General features: G+C 40.0%; 1 protein-coding gene across 1 annotated transcript; it reads right to left on the bottom strand.

Moving 5' to 3' along the window:
* Positions 1-3,285: 3,285 nt before the first annotated feature.
* On the bottom strand, positions 3,286-19,713 carry moxd1l (monooxygenase, DBH-like 1, like). Its single transcript, XM_063217555.1, has 13 exons — positions 19,492-19,713; positions 18,404-18,550; positions 11,521-11,673; positions 11,211-11,294; positions 10,381-10,536; positions 9,398-9,500; positions 8,521-8,687; positions 6,020-6,099; positions 5,644-5,740; positions 5,205-5,264; positions 4,686-4,816; positions 4,052-4,160; positions 3,286-3,933 (listed from the first exon to the last, which is right to left on the bottom strand). Exons 1-13 carry the CDS (start codon positions 19,711-19,713, stop codon positions 3,751-3,753), a joined length of 1,692 nt encoding a protein of 563 aa, XP_063073625.1. The 3' UTR covers positions 3,286-3,750.

Genomic DNA, 19,713 nt, shown 5'->3' on the forward strand with positions numbered 1-19,713 from the left:
CTCAGCTTTTCTGAGTACAATATGTCCGGAGGGAGTCAATATCTATCACATGTGGCTGAGCGAGATTGAAATCTACAAGTGGTCTCTAAAAAGCTTTCTTGTGAGTCACAACCCTGACATCCACCATGCTAAGCTGCGGCCAGTAGCCATAGAAACACTGCCACGTTATCATGCCCAGGGATGGATTACTGCACGGGCCTACCGGGCCCGGGCCCAGGGGCTCAAGAGCCAAGGGGGCCCTGAAGCCCAATCCTCTATATTTCCATTTCTTGTATTGTGTTAACATTGCAACTGAATGTTCACATTTTCTTGGGGGACTTCCCCCAAAAACCCCAGCAACATAAACTATAGCAACACCCATGGAGGGGGGGGGGGGGCTTTCTTGTTGTCTGGTCCAGGGGCTCATGGAATCATAGTCCGTCCCTGATCATTCCCTATCCAACACATTTGTACAAGCTGTATGTTCTCATATCCTATCATCGCAAAATGCAATTAAAATGTTATACACAATTGGACCGCAAACAGCAGTCTGATCACATTGTCATTATGTCACCACATTTTGTCCACTTGCACGCTTAGCTGCACTTGTCACACTGACACATCTGTGGTGATGAGTAGTGAATATAATGGCGCACTCATACGAGGGTCAGGAGCCTACCTACCACACATCTCTCTGGCACACCTCTGTCATCTATATGTTCACTGAAGGCCATTATAATGTAAGGGGACTGTTCTAATGTGTCTATTTCGCACAAATGGGAATGTTCTCATACTGTATGTCTTACATTTTTATTTTGCTGCATGCATGCATGCATCTACCTTGCTGTGATAGTAGTTTCATCTGATTTACCATCATGAACTTGATAATTTACTGAAGATGAGGAAGAATCAGCAATTGACCATTTGTAGTTTCCATGTAAGGTGAACCATATGCATGGATCTCAGATCTATGCCAACCACTTCACCAAGGACTACATTTTGGCTGTATTAGTTTTCATTACAAGAGATTCAAAAGATTTCTGTTAAAAATGGCTTTGAGTCTATTTTTCGATTTATATTTTTAAAATTACAGAAAAATCCATCTATCTTCCATTTAGGAGTTTTCCTGACCTCTTGTGGTGTAGTTTTAGAACTACAACAAGGACTGCTTTTGTAAAGGTGTACTGCATAGAGGTAGAAAATAACACTAGAGAGAGGACACAGCAATTTGCGACAGCACTGGGAAATGGCAGCTGGAGCTTCCTAACTTCCGTAGGTAGTGTAGGTACCTTCGGGCAATGCAAGTCAATGGAGAACACGCCCACCCCTGTCAAAAAATTGACTAAAACTGTGTGAATATGAAGTAACACCAGATTTGAAATGGCAGGCTAAATATCTACTAAAATCATTAGAGTCGATAAAATACATTTAAAAATCAAATAATATATTTTATGAACATAGTTAGCAACACACTTCAACTATTGTCCTTGTATAGTGTGTTGGTGGACATTTTCACATGATTAAGCCATTTTTGACAGAGGTGAGCCTCGTTCTCCGTTAATTTCCAGTTCTCTGATCTACCTACAGATAATGGCCGTTACAGATTGCCATAAAAAGGGGGCGGGGTCCTCTCTAGTGTTATTTTCTACCTCTATGGTGTACTCACTGTGTAGGATGGTGGACAGAGTAGGTATTGCAACGATACTGTTCATTGACAGTGTGCTGCCTATTCACAGTTTTTCTCGATTGCTTCCACACAATTTCTGGTACTTCACACACAATTCTCTGAACATCTCACCCATTTCCCAACTCCCCTAACCAATGTCACTGAACACTAAACACAATTCCTTCTTTACACTCACATTTCAGTTTTAAAACACACTCTTTTCAAACCACTACACACAATTCTCTGGATTACACACAATTTTCATGAAGAAAAACCCTGGTTGTCGCATGGAACACACTGTCATTCAAAATACTAAAATCAACTGCCATACTAAGTTCACTTCCTCATCACATGGGCAAACTCTCTTCATACCGGTTTACAATCTGAAATCATCACCCCATAAGGACACACATTGCATGTCATATTGATGAAAAATTAGTGGATGCAAGGAGAAAACACATTTGTTTAGTTTTTGAACTCAAAAATATGTTATACAAGACATCACTTTCATGTGGTTACCCAATATTTTACAATAAATTAGTGCATTTTTTTAAATGTCAGAAAAATATGTAAAATATATACACATCTGTGTACTCCGAGTCTAAAAACAATATTTCAGTAGGCCTATTTTACTACAGAAAAATAACCTCTTATAAGTTTCTAAATAAGTTTCTACTGTGTTTCAAGTTGAGTATAGAGTTTTACCTTGTGCATATTAGTGTTCAATGGTTCACATAAGAGTGTATTAAAATGACTGCTTGTGTGTGTCTTTTGAGAACAAAATGAGCTTTTTAGAAGAGAGTACATTTTTCAGAGGTAGTGAGGAGTTTTGCCCGTTGTGTGTGAGGTTTGGAGATTTGTGTGTAGAGTTTTGAGAATTCGAGAACTGATTCCGAAAAATGTGTGTAAGCAATCGAGAAAAGCTGTATTGACAAATTTGATCAGGAATATTTACTAAATATCAAATATAATGCCTAATAACTATATGTATATAATAGTTACCAGTATGACTAACTTACAGTACGTTTATCAGCTAAAAGTGTATATTGCTGGAAATTCGAAATGGCAGACATGGAGAAGATCCACCTTTTCATGTATGAAAAGTGTGATTTTACCAGTAATAGGCCTAATAATGAATAGGCCTACTTAAGAATTTGATGGCCGTTGTAAGTTTTCATGAAAAAGCTAACATTTGTGAATGGGCAGCATGAATTCTGGAAAGAAACAACTAAACATATTACACAGTGCACCATATAAAGTTACAGTATGGTGCTTACGTCCTGTGCATTGAAAAATGCTTTCTACTATATGCACAGACCTACTACAGTAATAGAATAGTAACATTTTAAAAATGGTAATATAGGAAGAACAACTGTGCAACCTGTTGGAGCATCACAGCATTTTTTTTAAAAACCCTTCTCCCAAAATCACTTCATTAAAAAGCAGAGCATTATACATTCTGTTCCTGAGAAGCATTTTATTGATGTATTTGATTATGAATCTGTATCTGTGGCATGTGCATCTACAGCAATCAGATGAACAGTCGCAAAACATGAAGTTGGTTAATGGTCTGATTCAAACACAAATGTATCAATATTTGCCAGTGCATATGATCAGAAGTATGTCGCACACAGATCTAATCTAGCCAAGGTCAGTGTGGATATTTGTGAAGAGATGTGGTTCATGGCTGTATAACTGTGTGTACAGTATTTTAAAGGTGCACTGTGTAGAATGTGGCCAGAATGGGTACTGCAAGTATGCTGCTTATTGAAACTGTGCTGCCTATTACCAAATTTGATCTTTTCATGAATATTTACTAAATAATAAACCAATATTAACTTGTAAAACCAAAGTACAGTAAGTTCTACAGCTAAAAATGTATATTTCTGGGAATTCAAATTGGCGGACCATGGAGAAGATAGCCCTTTTCATGTATGAAAAGTGCAATTTCCCCAGTCATAATGAATACTTAAAAATTGGTGGTGGTGGTAAGTATTCATGAAAAAGGTAACATTTGTGAATGGGCAGCATTAATTCTGGAAATAAACTACAAAAAATATTACGTGGTGCACCTTTAAGTGATTGTGTTTAGTCAGTGCTGTACATCACCATGTATAACGGAGGGCCCACAGCAGTGTAAAGAGTGGCCAGTGCATGTGCAGCCTGTATGAGCTGCTACTGGGCCCGGGGGAGGGTCCCGAGCCGGATCCTGAGGGGGTCCTCCAGCACTCGGGAGTCGGGCTGGCCATCATGTCCGCCAGTCTGCCCGAGCTGAAGTAGTAGTTGTTCTGACAAAAGCAACATACGTGCGGACAAAAGAAACATTTTCAGTTTCAATTTCAAATTTCTATAGCCTACTGTATATAAAGTATACACTGCACAGGGCGTCCTGGAAAATGTACACACCTCTGAATCACCTACGAGAAAAAGTTGTGGGAGCTCTTTCAGGGTCTTCTCGTAGTCAGTGATGGCCTCCTCATTCCACGTCTTCTGGCTGAGTATTTGGTATGCTTCACTGCAGAGCAGAGTTAACACATTCATCCAAAAACACATCTAAGGACACCAGGCAATAATATCAATGTAATGAAGATGCACTGTGTTTGTAGGGTTTCCCTCAATATATTCGTATAGGCCTACTTTTGTAATGTGGCATAGTCCTATCAGTAAGCTTCAATTCAGCTGCTGCTCTCTTTTAGAAGTTTGTTGTTGTTAAGCAGAATGACAATGTTATGAAATGGTTTACTTAAGACTCTCTGTGATGACAGCAATGCTGTACTGTTTTGTCAATAGATCGGTGTGCAGTGCACAGAGACACTGGGTCTTTCTCAAAGCCTAGGCCAGTGTCCTTCCAAGTGTATCAGCCTAATTAGTCACGCCCAGTGATTGGATACTTTTTGGTGAACTCTACAGAATATCCAATCACTGGGTGTGACTAATAAAGGGTATCCAATCACTGGGCGTGACTAATTAGGCTGATACACTTGGAAGGACACTGGCCTAGGCTTTGAGAAAGACCCACTAATTCATGTTTGAAGCTTACTCCAAGTTTGAGGCTCCTACAGCAGAGGGCAGGGTCTCCATTAGAGGAAAGCTGATGCAGTTGCTCATGCTGGAGGCTGGGTAGTAGAAGAGGAAGGCCAGGCACATCTCATTTTGGGTCGAAAGACCTGACTGGTGGGCGGAAAGAGAAATGGATTTAGAAATGCTAGCCAAACTATAGGAATTGAGGTTATGAAGTTACTCAGATTACTGAGTGACTCAGTTTAGTTCATAGCTGTGGTCTGTACAGTACACTTGACAGTGGTGTTATGACCACACTGCAAAACATTGCAAGCCAGTTAAACATAAAAAGGTAAGTTGCCCTGCTGCCTTAAGTGTATAAGTTAACTCAACTCAAGGCTTAACTCAACTTGTGGCTTTCTCAAGTTGAGTTAACTTACCAATTTAAGGCAGCAGGGCAACTTCCTTTTCGACGTTTAACTGGCTGCAATGTGTTACAGTGCAGACCAACTAGAAGAGAGTTAATTTCAAGTGTTGCATGATGATTCATACTACTGACCCATGTGAAGTCTGTGCGATCCCTGGTTTCGTATGTGCACTCCACCATGAGAGAGTCTCCCTGCAAATAAAAGCCAGTCGTGAGTGCAAATAAAAGCCAGTCGTGAGTCTAACACATGGTGAAGCACTGTGAAACAATTAAGCTCTACAAAAGGCAAAGAGCAGCAACTACATACTGTATGTTGTCGAAAATAAGTTTAGACTGAAAATGGTCTTCATTACACCTCCTTTAGCTTGTGACAAAGCCTTAGTTATAGTCCAAATGTGTTCCGTTTTAGAGATACTGCTGTGTCAAACTTGCAGTAACTGTAATATCCAACCGAATACCAAGGCTTTCAAGGCATTTTTCTCGGTTTCAATGTTGGCATAGTTACTGCACTTTGCCTTTGTAGGGCAGAATAATGTTAAAATAGATAAAGTAGTAGAAGATGCAAACAAACCTTCTTAAGAGATTGTGTTTTGCCAAAGTTTTTGGTCTGCTGAAACTCAAAGTTGTAGTGTTCATCCATGGCCATGAATCCAAGCTGGGTTCCATTCCTGCAATCAAGCAGAAGACGGAGAGCTAAAACACTGAACACCATTCTTATTTAATATACAGTAGGCCTACCATTCAGTTGCCCACAGTATTATTTTAGACTAGATATTTCAAGAAGAGCTGTTATGCACGCACGCACGCACGCACACACACACACCTAAAGTCCCAACGTTACATGTATAAATATTTCTAAGAATTAAAAAACAATACTGCTGGCAGTCAAGGTAATGTTCCTGGAACAGTGTAAGCTTACATTAACGACCATGTCTCGTTTCTCTCACCTGTAGTGACCCACTCGAACCTTGCGTCCCGCCAGGTGAGTGTGCAGAGCAGCTCCAAACACCTGCAGATCTGTTGAGTTCTGAGGTAACACAACAACACGATTAGAGAACAAGTCTCAACTAGAGATGCACCGGATCCTGATTTTTAGGATCCTGCCGGATACCGGATCCACTGCTTTAGATCCTGCCGGATCCAGAACCGGATACCGGATCCTACAAAGCGGATTCCAAAAAAGTTGGGACACTTTGTATTTTGTGAATAAAATCAAAATTGTGGCATTTTCAAAACATTCAATATGTTAATAAGGTAGAACATCATATACAGACAACATATCAGTTGTTAAAGTCAAACAGAATTATTGTTTTGAGGTAATTATGTGGTCATTTAAAATTTCACCCTTGCAACAAATCCCAAAAAAGTTGGGACAGGGCCAATAAAATGCTTTTTATATTGGATAAGACTAAACACAACGCAAGGGATGAGACTGAACAGTTAAATATTTTGACTGATGGCATAATTGTATTCAAAAATTTAATCTTTTGATGTGCGAGACATGATTTCAGCAGCTCAACTGATAGGTGTGTTCTTCAACTTGTTTACCTTTTTGTTATGCTTAATATGTGGCATATCCTGACGGCAGGAAAACAATTTTGTGACCTGTTTACTCTTATGATGGAACCACACTGTTGGAACATAGAAGAGATTGACATTTGCCACCGTTATGGGGCAATATCTAAAGGCGGTGCTCCAAAATATAATGCCTTGGTAGCTATGCATGCTGTTTAAAGTCTGTATTTATCATTCAACATTTATTTTAATGCTCTACCTGAGCAAGAAGACCATAACCAAGGCACCTCTGCCCCCATTTACCATCATATATGCTCTCTTTGACTGAAAACTAAATCAAGCTGAAGTATTCACTTTCTATATAACCTGGAGGGTGCATGACTCCTAGATTTTAAAAAAGGATGAAATATTTTCCATTCTGTAATCAGAGGACAGTTTCACATGTCTCCTAGGTCCATCTAGAATGAGCTTTCCGCATGCAACACTGTTTAATGTCTGCATAATGTGCATTAATCAAGTGTTGTATTTATGGTCATTTTTTCGAGAGCTGTCATTGTTGGAGTGTCATAGTTTGCTTATTGACGATGAGTATGTCATGATCTCATAACTCATGCAATGATTACACAGAACTCTATATTACGGAAATAGGCCTTATATGCCTGCAATTTTGATAATTAAATTTTTCTGTGTAATAGATAAGTAATTAGCCCCTCAAAATCTTCGCTTCTGAGTGCCACAGCCTCTCTGTGATGGTATTTTATTTGTGCATTCATGTTGGCAGTCAATATAGTTCCTTTTAAAATATTCTTCCTTGTGTTATTTTTAGAATTGTCCAACTATTACAACATGTGTTGGCCCTGTCCCAACTTTTTTGAGATTTGTTGCATGGGTCAAATTTGAAATGATAACATAATTACCTCAAAACAATAATTCTGCTTGACTTTAACAACTGATATGTTGTCGGTACATAATGCTCTACCTTATTAACATATTGGATGTTTTGAAAATGCCAGCATTTTTATTTTATTCACAACATACAAAGTGTCCCAACTTTTTTGGAATCCGCTTTGTACAAAAGGGTTGAAACATATAGTCTACACGCACATGTGGGCCCTTTTTATTGTGTTGGCTCAAACTATTTTTTAGACTCATTGGCTTACTGCCACACTGCCTGCAACGGCCGCTTGCAAAGGGCTTTCACTCCATGCAGCAATTGGGGTTGTGAAAGACTGACTGAAAAGCCTAGGCTAGAGATGCACCAGATCCTGATTTTTAGGTAACATGCCGGATACCGGATCCACTGCTTACGTAAGATCCTGCCGGATCTGGATCCTGTGAAAAACCCTATTATCCTGCCGCATCCAGAACCGGATCCGGATCCGGTGCATCTCTTGTCTCAACCACTCTAAATAAACACCAGCCAACCGGCCAAATGCTGGCAGTGGTAACATTTCAGTTTGGCTGGTAGAAAAGACCAACTTACTAGCCACTTTGGTGATGGGAAAATGTTCATTTAGGAACCTGCGTAGCTCCGGTGGATTAACCCTTATGGCTTTGTTTTGTGTGTTTGTGTGAAGCATTTCGCTATCGCAGTTGTAAAAGGCAATTCAGTGGAGGGAAGGCTAAGTTTTGAAGCCCTTGAATAGTAGTCAGCTCCCCTGTTGGAGGAGGAAGCCAACGCACACCAGGTTACGAGGTGCAGGTAGCGGATTTTTATATAAACAAATTTATTTAATTTATTAAATTTATTTAAACAAACAATGTTTTGGCCAGTGTCTTGAGTCTTGAGAATGCTTTCAGCTACACTGGCTGAAAGATTGTTTGTTAGTTCAGAGTTACCAAGCTGTTTCACAGAATTACGTACAGTAATCCTTAGTCCCAGACTGTGGAAATTGAAATATAGAAGTATAGTAGAAAGTGAATAGAAGTATACCTCTTTCATGACGGATGTGTCACACATGCCGTACGTGCGGAAAGAGGTGGCGTTGGGAGGGATGGCATAGCCCTGCATCACCGCCAGCCCAGCCATCAGCACACCTGCATCATGCTCACGCAGCTCAGAGGTGTAGTGCAGGCGGAGACCCGAGTTGTCCACACGGCCTGAAACACACAGGGAAAGGGAAGTAGGGCAGCCGTGGCCTAATGGTTAGGGAGGTGGTCTTAAGATCAGAGGGTTGCAGGTTCGAATCCCATCCATCCCTATACCTCCATCCATGGCTGAAGTGCCAAGGCACCCAACCCCATATTGCTCCAGGGACTGTAACCAATACCCTGTAAATAACTTTAGGTCGCTTTTGGATAAAAGCGTCAACTAATTGTCATGTAATGTAATATACCACTGGGTATTTAATCTGTGGGTACAACCAGGGTGCCAGCAGTGAAGAGAGGGGGGACTTCGTCCTTTCTGGTTTTGGTATCTATAGTCTGTCACCAGTGGAACGTCAAAACTGGATGTTCATCTGACAAGAGTCGGGTGGTTAGGTTATTGTAGTGGATCTCAAGCCTATATACTCTACATGATGAGGGTTGGGTTATGGACCTAGATACTCTACTGTACCTGTGGAGGTAGATATTCTACCTGTCATGAGGGTGGGGTTGTTGTAATCAGGGGCTCAACTACAGTATATGCGACGTATGCGTTGCAGGGGGGCGCCAGAGAGAGGGGGGCGCCAAAGAGAGGGCGTTGGAGGGCGCCAAATAATAATAATAATTTTTGGGAGGGGGCACCAAAATAGTTCTTGCATACCCCCCCAGAAATTTGTAGTTGCGCCCCTGGTTGTAATGCACAGGGGGCTATAGAGATTGTCTACCTGCGATGAGGGTGGGGTTATTGTAGTGGACCTCCAGCCGGTAGAAAATGTCTCCCTGGTCTCCTCCAATGGGAAGCCCCACATTCTCCGGCACCTCAAAATCCTGGAGGAAAGTAATTCATGGTCATCATCTCATCAGTATCTGTAGCCCCTCAACGCATTGATGCCTGATGTTGCGATGTGCAGCATTGGCCCTGGTGCCTGGAGCTGCATTACGTAACATTCAGGCTCATGACATTTGAGACAACTTTATTAAAAATCTGTTTGTTTGAGATGAATGAACACATTCTAATGAAAGATGAGGGTCTTAGTGTTTAAATGCAACTTAGTGCATATTTTTATGTGCTTCAGAAGCTGAGATATTTAGGTTTTTATAGGCTGAGGGCAGCTTTTCTTAAAAAGGGCTCAGGCCTTCAGCACCCTTTTTTGCAGGTGCCTTAGGCATCAATGGGTTAACGCATGCGGTTCCACCAGTGGAGCGCTGTGATAGTCAATGAAAAAAATAGTACTAATACCATAGTACTACACCACTATGACAGTGCATATGGCCTTTAGTATTACATTACGACTTGGTCATTGTCATTCTGGTAACTCTGATAACAATAATTTATAACAGGCACTGTGTCTTACTAGGTTAATAATATACAAGCACACAAGGGCAAAAAACAAACAAAAGCAGCTAATCCAAACCAAATAAAAATGCTGCATCGGAGTCTGACTTTGACAAAGACGATATGGCATGAGGGTGTGACGACAGTATGGTATGATTCAACATTAGTCTCTGTGTACTCTGTGCTCTCTAAGACATCATACATACGCAGTAACAAGAAAACTATCAAGCACCATAAACAATTGGATCCCATTGCCCCACTATCTAGCTACTGCACTTGACAGGAAGCAAATGGTACATTTGAAATCTACACAATATTGCACCAAGTGTCAAGACTGCGGACACTGTAAACAGTCAAAGATTTGCCACTCACCCCTCCCCCGATCCCCCATGCAGCTATGACTTGAAAGCAGACATCGTCATCCTTGCTGGTGAAGCAGGGCTCCTGGAAGGTGGTGTTGACGTGGCGAGGACACATATACAACACCAGGTGGTGCACTAGATCCACATGCTCAATCAGAGGCTCAACCTACAACATAGAGATCACATGCGATTAGAGAGAGAGAGAGAGAGAGAGAGAGAGAGAGAGAGAGAGAGAGAGAGAGAGAGAGAGAGAGATATCTAGATAGATAGATAGGTAGATTATTCATTGTCCTTTAAGAAAATTGTTCTCTGCCATTTACAGTATTTCAATACAATTGTTCAATACAAAACCAGGAACCTGGCAATGTTTACACTGGTTACTTAACTTTGTCAATGAAAAAAAAACTAAAATCTTCTACAGGAACAACAATATGACCTAACACTACTGTAAATCAAAAATGTTCCAACTTCCTCTACTGCTTTTCTGCTGAGTAACTCGTGTGCTCAGTCAGCAGCTCAATGTATATCAAGGACAATTACATGCCATTGCTTTACTACATCCATTTGATGTCTGGTGTGTGTCTGATGTCTAAGTGTAATAATGTAGTATAGTGCCATAGGTTTCTTTTTAAAATGTATTTGTTTATAGTTGTTGTGCTGTCATGTTTTATGTTGTGTTGAGGCCTCCAGGGTACAACTAATTCACTTTGAGGTGCTAAATGAATGAATATTTATTTTCAGAAATGCCACAAAAGCCACTTCAATGCAGTTTCTCATAAATCCTTTGTATTTCATATTAGGTATTGCTGTTTTTATTCATTAGAATAACGAGATTCCTACCCGATAGATGTGTTGTTTTGTAGCGAAGGAGGGAGCCTCCATCACTCTGCATTCATAGTGAGTGTTTTTGTCAGGAATTGTGAACTGCAAAACAACATTTTATTCAGTAGCCATTAGTTCAAAGACTTTTCATTTGTTTTTTTTTCATGTCCAGTAGTCGTAGTAACTATTTACATGTCTGCTTACACATATAGAGAAAGCTTGAACATATTGGGAAAGTTATGCGATATCAGACAGCAAAAAAATAACACTAAAACAAACCCCATAATATAACAATAAGAAATGGAAATCATGAGAGTGTTGTTATTACATTGACTATGGTCATGTCGAAGTAACTGCTGGTGCTGGGAATGGAGCGGGGTATGTAGTTGAGGAGGTTGAGCTCTCTGGTGCCCCGCCGCTGCTCGTGGTAGGCCAGCTCGTCCATCAGCCCGTACGCATAGATCACCTTGATTGGCCTCTCCTGAGAGAGGGGGGGTCACACAGGAAGCAGAAGTGGTCAAGAAGAGGGTCTAGCCTCCTGGGGCTCACGCACGGACTGCAAGCACGGGAGTGTGCAACTTCTTGGATGAAACATAACTTTAGGTGTGAGTAAACAAAATGTAAATTTAGGGTAGAAAACACTCAATGCGTAAACTCATCTGTTTGACACCAGGTCAGTAGATGCATTTTGGCCCTCAAGACATCGTCACAAAGCATCTGCTGATATGGTGATATCAGTGATCGACAGTGCGTTTTTTTCCTCCCCTGAAAAGCTTCTGAGGAGATGGGGTCAAGACGGTTTAACTTGATGTGGAAAAACTGTGTTTAATGGCACAGTTGAAACCAGAAGTTTAGACACTGCATCTATCGTGTATGTAAAGACACATAATCAAAATATTCCCTCATTCACTGACTTAAAATCATATCAGACCTTATCAAACCCAATTTAGGACTATTCAAATTAATACAATTATTTCCACAGACCACGATTATTGCCAAATCAAAGAATAAGGAGAGAAAGAATTATACATTTATATATGTCTTCAGCATTTTCATCAAAGTCAAACTCTTCTTTAGAATTGGGTCTAAATGCCTTTAAACTTCATCAATTGGGTCAAAAAGTTATTTTTATTGTACAAGCTTTTTATGAATACTTCATAGGAATTTTGACTCATTCCTCTACAGAACTGGTATGCTAGTATGCTTTCTCTCATAGACCCGTTGCTGCTAACCTTTAACTTCTTGGCAAATGTTTTGAGATGTTGCTTCCATATTTTTCCACATACTGTTATGTCTTCATGATGCCATCTATTTCATGATGTGTGCCTGTTAAGATGTGCGCCTGCAGCAATACAACTCCATAACATTCACTTCTTTTGCTATTCAGTCAGAAGTTTTGTAAGCCAATCTTTACTCACCGAGCTACCGGAACACATTTTTTACAACTTAATGCTTAGAGGCCCTATAACCAAAGGTTTAATTTCTCATTTTGTTTCTGTTTTCCCAGTGAGCACATCATCCTTCCACATAGAGACGCCTGGGTTAGGGACACAGGTGAGGATATTTCAGATGAACAATGGACAAGGGCACCGGAAAGGATTAAAAAATGTTCAATCAATGCTAGACTTCAACTTATTCAAGTCATTCATTCATTCAAAACTCAAGACTCAAGTCATTCACTACTCAAAAACTAAACTCGATACGATATCTCCCTGTGTATCAGCTTTATGTGACAAGTGCAAATCAAATGATGGGACATTGGTATGTCTGTTCTGTGGCTGTTCCAAGCTTGGCTCGGGGTGACATTTTTTACTTGTATGGTGACATCTATAACACACCACTTCAACCAGATGATGTATTTGCAATATTATACCGCTCCACCCATTTCATAAGTCTCCCAAGGGCACTACAAAAGGCTCTCATGTTTGGTATGGTTATGGGAAAAAGTGATCCTTAGGGAATGGAAATCTAGCCCTCCATACTGTTTTAAACAATGGCTGAATGATATGGTGTCTTGTTTATATCTTGAAAAATATACAGATACACACTGTCAGACAATGATGCTAAGTTTTGTGAAATTTGGGGGTCCTTCATCGAGCACATCAATAGAGACAAAGACACAGTGACACCTGACTCCAGAGACGTTCGGACTGGGACCTGGCCTTACTGGTCACAATGGACTGTTTTTGTATGGACTGGCAGTTGCTTTTTGCTTTTGTTTGTTTGCTTTTTGTTTTTCTGTATGTGTGTGTGTTGGTGTTGTTTGTTGTATTTAAATCTTTAAAAGTTTTGAAAATAAAATGCTTTAAAAAAAATAACATGATACGGCCACCCCCATATTTCAAGGTTAGCGTGGTGTTCTCAGACTTGCAAGCGTTGAAATTGTTCCTCCAAAACTGATGGTGATCAAATGGTTGAAATCGTTAGATTTTAGTTTCATCAAACCACAGGACATGTCTTTATATATTGTGATATATATTATGATAATAACATAATATATATTATATATACATTGTGTGTCCTTACATACATTAGGCCTACATATACTGTGCAAACTTCTGGTTTCAACAGTATGTGAAAGTCACCATGAGAAGAGCTAGGCTGTTGGCTCATCTGGCTTGTGAACATCCATAATCTTACTCTGAAATGTGTTAATCTATTCCATGAATCACCTGGAACTTAAATTTCAAATGGCGTGTTTGATCTTTATATTTCCTGATATCTAAGACGGTTAACCTTGGGAAGTTAGGAAATGTTTGAAACCAACAAACAAGCATTATAAACACACACCCACACACACACATCAACGAAATCAACCAAACTCTTACTCTACTGTACTTTTTCAGTCAGTCTATGTATAGGCTACTTTTGCTGGTTCTCTTATTTCAGGTAATTGCCAATATTCAGGTGTCAATTTAAAGACATGTGCAATGAACCACAATGGGCTTTTCAATGTGGAATGTTATGGCCATTGTGTACAGCCAGCTATTAGATCTAGAAGGGATTAAATAGGTGCATCTTGTACAACAACATCACTAGGATAACGTGATGCCCAAGAACATAGCCTTATGTAGCTCTGTTAACACCCAATTAGACTATGTTCTTGTCTTATTAAGCGGGCTTGCGGAGCAAGAGCAGAGCTCTTGCAGAGCAAGGCCCGATTATAGTAATCTCTAAGTCCTGTTTATTATTGGTTCTCTTGTACAGGGACAGTAAAAATAGAAAATGGATCTCCTCCTAGGCCTTTCGAGATAGAGACACCGTTCAAACACTAAAACGACCGGCTCGGCTTGGAGATCGCGTTTCGTTATAGGCTTCTCCGTGTCTCTTGTCGTTTTCCCGTTTTTGGCGATTTAGTGAAAGCCTGGGTCCCCATTGGAAACAGTGGTGGAACCTCCATGAACCACAGTTCCGCCACTCTAGAGATTAGAGTGTAGGAGGCTTTTTCGGTCATAAAACATCAACACTTTCACCTAGAAGTTTAGTTGACGCGTTGTTAGCGAGCTCTATGGGATGTCTCCAAATTGTCAAAGTTTCATCTCCCAACTCCCAATACTTTTTAAATGGCAGGTTTGTAAAAAAAACAGGCCTGGCTCTATGGAGAATCCCAGTCTTTTGAAAAGTGCATTTTTCAAGAGATCAGCGCATGTCCCACACGGAGGTCCATTTGTGCCTGAACCCTTTCACCTATAAACTTAATTCAAAGACTGTTAGAGAGATCACAAGCATGACTCCGATCTGTGAAAAGGACACGTGCCAACTCCTTTTAGTTTTTTTTACAACGATGTTGTAAAGACAAAAAACTCATTCTCATTTTCTCCCCTGTTAAAGGCTCAATACTAACTGTCTTTCAGTCAATCACAACAGGTGCAGCCAGTGAAGGATTCCATTTCAACTGTCACTGTCTCAAGATTCCATTCTTAACGAGCAGGTGCGAGCAAGCATTCTAGAAGCCTATTGTTCAGCTCTGCAATGCAATGTAATATAGTCTTGCTGGACTATGCATGACAATTAGCTGCTTGGCTTAGTGGTAATGCATGCCGCTGCATTAGAGATATGGAGGTTGAGGGTTCGAAACCCACCTGAAGCCATGTTGATTTTCTAAATATCATATGCAGCGTTCCTTGGCCGACTTAAAATGCCATGTATATCATTTAGTATGGATGGCAAATGTGCTGAATTACAGATATTGAGGTTGGGGGTTCGAAACCCAGTCAAAGCCATGTTGATTTTCAAAAATACATCATATGCAGTGTTCCTTGGCCAACTTAAAATGCCATGTATGTCATTTAGTATGCATGGCAAATGTGCTGGATTACAGATATGGAGGTTGGGGGTTCGAATCCCAGTCAAAGCCATGTTGACTTTCAAAATTATATCATATGCAGTGTTCCTTGGCCGACTTAAAATGCCATGTATGTCATTTAGTATGAATGGCAAATGTGCTGAATTAGGGATATGGGGGTTGGAGGTTCGAACCCCAGTCGAAGCCATGTTGATTTTCAAAATGATATCATATGCAGTGTTCCTTAGCCAACTTCAAATATCATGTATTGTATGTCATTTAATATCATGGCAAAAAGGGGTTGGATTACAGATATGGAGGTTGTGAGTTCTAATCCCGCTCGAAGCCATGTTGATTTTCAAAATTTTATCATATGCAGTGTTCCTTAGCCAACTTAAAATACCATCTATGTCATTTAGTATATCCCCAAAACGCAGAGCTACAACACTTTCAAGATGGCTGAATCCAAGATGGCTGAATTGTTTGGCCCATAACTTCTGACTGGGTGGATGGAGTTTTTCCAAGATTTCTTTTAGCTTTGTTTTCTCAATAGTACTTTGTTTCATCTCTGCCCCAAAAGGCAAGCCCGCTTCCAGCATTTTCTGTGAGAATGCATTTCTAGTTTATTATTATTGGTCTTGTGCAGGGGCAGTAAAAATAGAAAATGGATCTCCTCCTAGGCCTTTCGAGATAGAGACACCGTTCAAACACTAAAACGACCGGCTCGGCTTGGAGATCGCGTATCGTTATAGGCTTCTCCGTGTCTCTTGTCGTTTTCCCGTTTTTGGCGATTTTGTTAAAGCCTGGGTCTCCATTGAAAACTATGGTGGAACCTTCATGAACCAAAGTTCCGCCACTCTAGAGATTAGAGTGTAGGAGGCTTTTTCGGTCATAAAACATCAACACTTTCACCTAGAAGTTTAGTTGACGCGTTGTTAGCGAGCTCTATGGGATGTCTCCAAATTGTGAAAGTTTCATCTCCCAACTCCCAATACTTTTTAAATGGCAGGTTTGTAAAAAAAACAGGCCTGGCTCTATGGAGAATCCCATTCTTTCGAAAAGTGCATTTTTCAAGAGATCAGCGCATGTCACACACGGAGGTCCATTTGTGCCTGAACCCTTTAACCTATAAACTTCATTCAAAGACTGTTAGAGATATCAAGCATGACTCCGATCTGTGAAAAGGACACGTGCCAACTCCTTTTAGTTTTTTTACAACGATGTTGTAAAGACAAAAAACTCATTCTCATCCTCTCCCCTGTCTAGAGCTCAATACTATCTGTCTTTCAGTCAATCACAACAGGTGCAGCCAATGAAGTGTTCCATTTCAACTGTCACTGTCTCAAGATTCTATTCTTAACGAGCAGGTGCGAGCAACCATTCTAGAAGTCTATTGTTCAGCTCTGCAATGCAATGTAATATAGTCTTGCTGGACTATGCATGACAATTAGCTGCTTGGCTTAGTGGTAATGCATGCCGCTGCATTAGAGAGATGGAGGTTGAGGGTTCGAATCCCAACCGAAGCCATGTTGATTTTCTAAATTATATCATATGCAGCGTTCCTTGGCCGACTTAAAATGCCATGTATATCATTTAGTATGGATGGCAAATGTGCTGAATTACAGATATTGAGGTTGGGGGTTCGAAACCCAGTCAAAGCCATGTTGATTTTCAAAATTATATCATATGCAGTGTTGCTTGGCCAACTTAAAATGCCATGTATGTCATTTAGTATGCATGGCAAATGTGCTGGATTACAGATATGGAGGTTGGGGGTTCGAATCCCAGTCAAAGCCATGTTGATTTTCAAAATTATATCATTGCAGTGTTCCTTGGCCAACTTAAAATGCCATGTATGTCATTTAGTATGAATGGCAAATGTGCTGAATTAGGGATATGGGGGTTGGAGGTTCGAACCCCAGTCGAAGCCATGTTGATTTTCAAAATGATATCATATGCTGTGTTCCTTAGCCAACTTCAAATATCATGTATTGTATGTCATTTAATATCAATCGCAAAGGGGCTGTATTACAGATATGGAGGTTGTGAGTTCGAATCCCGCTCGAAGCCATGTTGATTTTCAAAATTATATCATACGCAGTGTTCCTTAGCCAACTTAAAATACCATGTATGTCATTTAGTATATCCCCAAAACGCAGAGCTACAACACTTTCAAGATGGCTGAATCCAAGATGGCTGAATTGTTTTGCCCATAACTTCTGACTGGGTGGATGGAGTTTTTCCAAGATTTCTTTTAGCTTTGTTTTCTCAATAGTACTTTGTTTCATCTCTGCCCCAAAAGGCAAGCCCGCTTCCAGCATTTTCTGTGAGAATGCATTTCTAGTTACATTTCACTTTCTCTAATAGACAGAACAATGCTGATCAGACTGAAGTTTCTCATGAGAGAAACTGTGAATTCAAAAGACTACCAGAATCCTTTGTCTTGTCATTCCTCATTGGATGAAATCATGTTAAATACAAACACTGTCTCTCTCTTTAAAAAAAAAACTAGGCCTGCTACCCACTTGCATTCTAATTTTGAGATAGATTGAACAATAAAGCAAACTCGATGCATGAATGATAGACTAAGGTAAAAAACACAAAGTTCTTCTACCATCACAAAAAGTTACCACACTGATTTAAGTTTACATCATGTTTTATATTGGCGATATCTAACAGCAACAAAGCACTCAATAACATCTATTATTATTATTGGCTGGCAATTTCACCAAAGAGACAGTGTTCGCGCAGTGTGGAGCATTTTTGGTATTCTATTCTATTCTATTATTTTCTATTCTAGAGCTCATAATACCTCAGAACACAAACGACCCTGCTTAACAATATATTCAAAGGCAGTCTCTAACTTATCAAGGTTAAGTAAACAAGAGTCTATTCCTCACTCTAATGGTGAGAGTGTGTGACTTACAGTAATGGGGAGGTCATTCACGTCGCAGGACTTGATGGACCTCTTAAACCTCATGGTGGTCTTTCCATTGGCCTCTGTGACAGACAACAGGCTGTAGCTCTGCTTACTGTCAAGGAGAGGCATCTTCTTCCCAACCCCATGGTAGTCCTGAAAAAGAGACAAGAATAACCTACATGTACAACACTATCTGCATACATGTCTGATGATGAAGCAAAATACACATTCTTTATTACAGGAGCATTTCTGCCGATTTCAACATGCAGTTGATGGTAAATAAAAGAAAAAAAAGAGTCTTAACAATTTAAAATATAACCCTAAACATTATGCAATGCCAGCATTTTACAACACAGAAATAACTTTTGGGATGCTAATACTGTATCCTAAATTAATGCATATAGGTCTAAATAAATGTTTTTAAACATGGCAACAACTACATACAGAGGCATGAATGAAACTGGGGTAGAATAATAATGTAGCCTACAAAAAAATCACAAGTTTACCTAGAATTACAGTGATAAATAGAGAGAATATGAGTGAATTCCAAGTTAATTTAAATCCTTATAAGTTGTGTGAAGCCTTGACTTTGTGTTCAAACCTCCACACAACTTACAATAAGGATTTAAATTAACTTGAAATTCTGAGGCAGCTGGTAAACTATCAACCGTGTTGATATTTTTTACAGTGATACTGTATCCTATTGTGCTCTACTGACAGTGGAGCAGTATTCGTTGAAAAACTTTACTACCATAGTGTTACACTATTACAAAATTACATTCAATACATTATATAACTTTGTCATTGCCATTCAGGTATACACTAAACATCACAAGCCAGTTAAGCTTTTAAAAAGTAAGATGACCTGCTGCCTTAAATTTGTAAGTTAACTCAACTTGAGACTTTGATCTCTGAGTTGTCACAAATATAAGCCTCAAGTTCAGTTAACTTACAAACTTAAGGCAGCAGGTCAACTCACTTTTACAAAGTTTAACTGGCTTGCAATGTTTTACCGTGTCCTTACCTTTTTACAGTGAACAAATCCATAACACGTCTTAAGTTAACATAAATGTAGTATCTTTAAAAATACTTACCCCAAAATAGTATCCGTCCGTGTTCACTCCACCCATGACGATGTCGGCTCCTGTCATGTCGCCGTTGGGGCTCAGGCCAAAGCCGACCCAGCCGGTGGTGTTGACGCACAGCTCTATGGTGATGTTGCTGAGGATCTCGTCAAAGCCCCAGCGCAGCAGGACTTGCTTATCCGCATCCAGGTACTCGGAGAAGGGCAGGGGCTCAGCAGCATCCTCCTGCAT

The sequence above is a fragment of the Engraulis encrasicolus genome, chromosome 2 (assembly GCF_034702125.1).
Source record: "Engraulis encrasicolus isolate BLACKSEA-1 chromosome 2, IST_EnEncr_1.0, whole genome shotgun sequence".
NCBI lineage: Eukaryota > Metazoa > Chordata > Actinopteri > Clupeiformes > Engraulidae > Engraulis > Engraulis encrasicolus.

Excerpts from the sequence above, each read along its gene's own strand:
- moxd1l (XM_063217555.1), bottom strand. The coding sequence starts at position 19,713 with ATGCAGGAGGATGCTGCTGAGCCCCTGCCCTTCTCCGAGTACCTGGAT. Across the intron at positions 9,501-10,380 it reads CATGGGGGATCGGGGGAGGG|GATTTTGAGGTGCCGGAGAA; the intron begins GTGAGTGGCAAA and ends ACTTTCCTCCAG. Across the intron at positions 8,688-9,397 it reads TAACCCCACCCTCATCGCAG|GCCGTGTGGACAACTCGGGT; the intron begins GTAGACAATCTC and ends TGTGTGTTTCAG.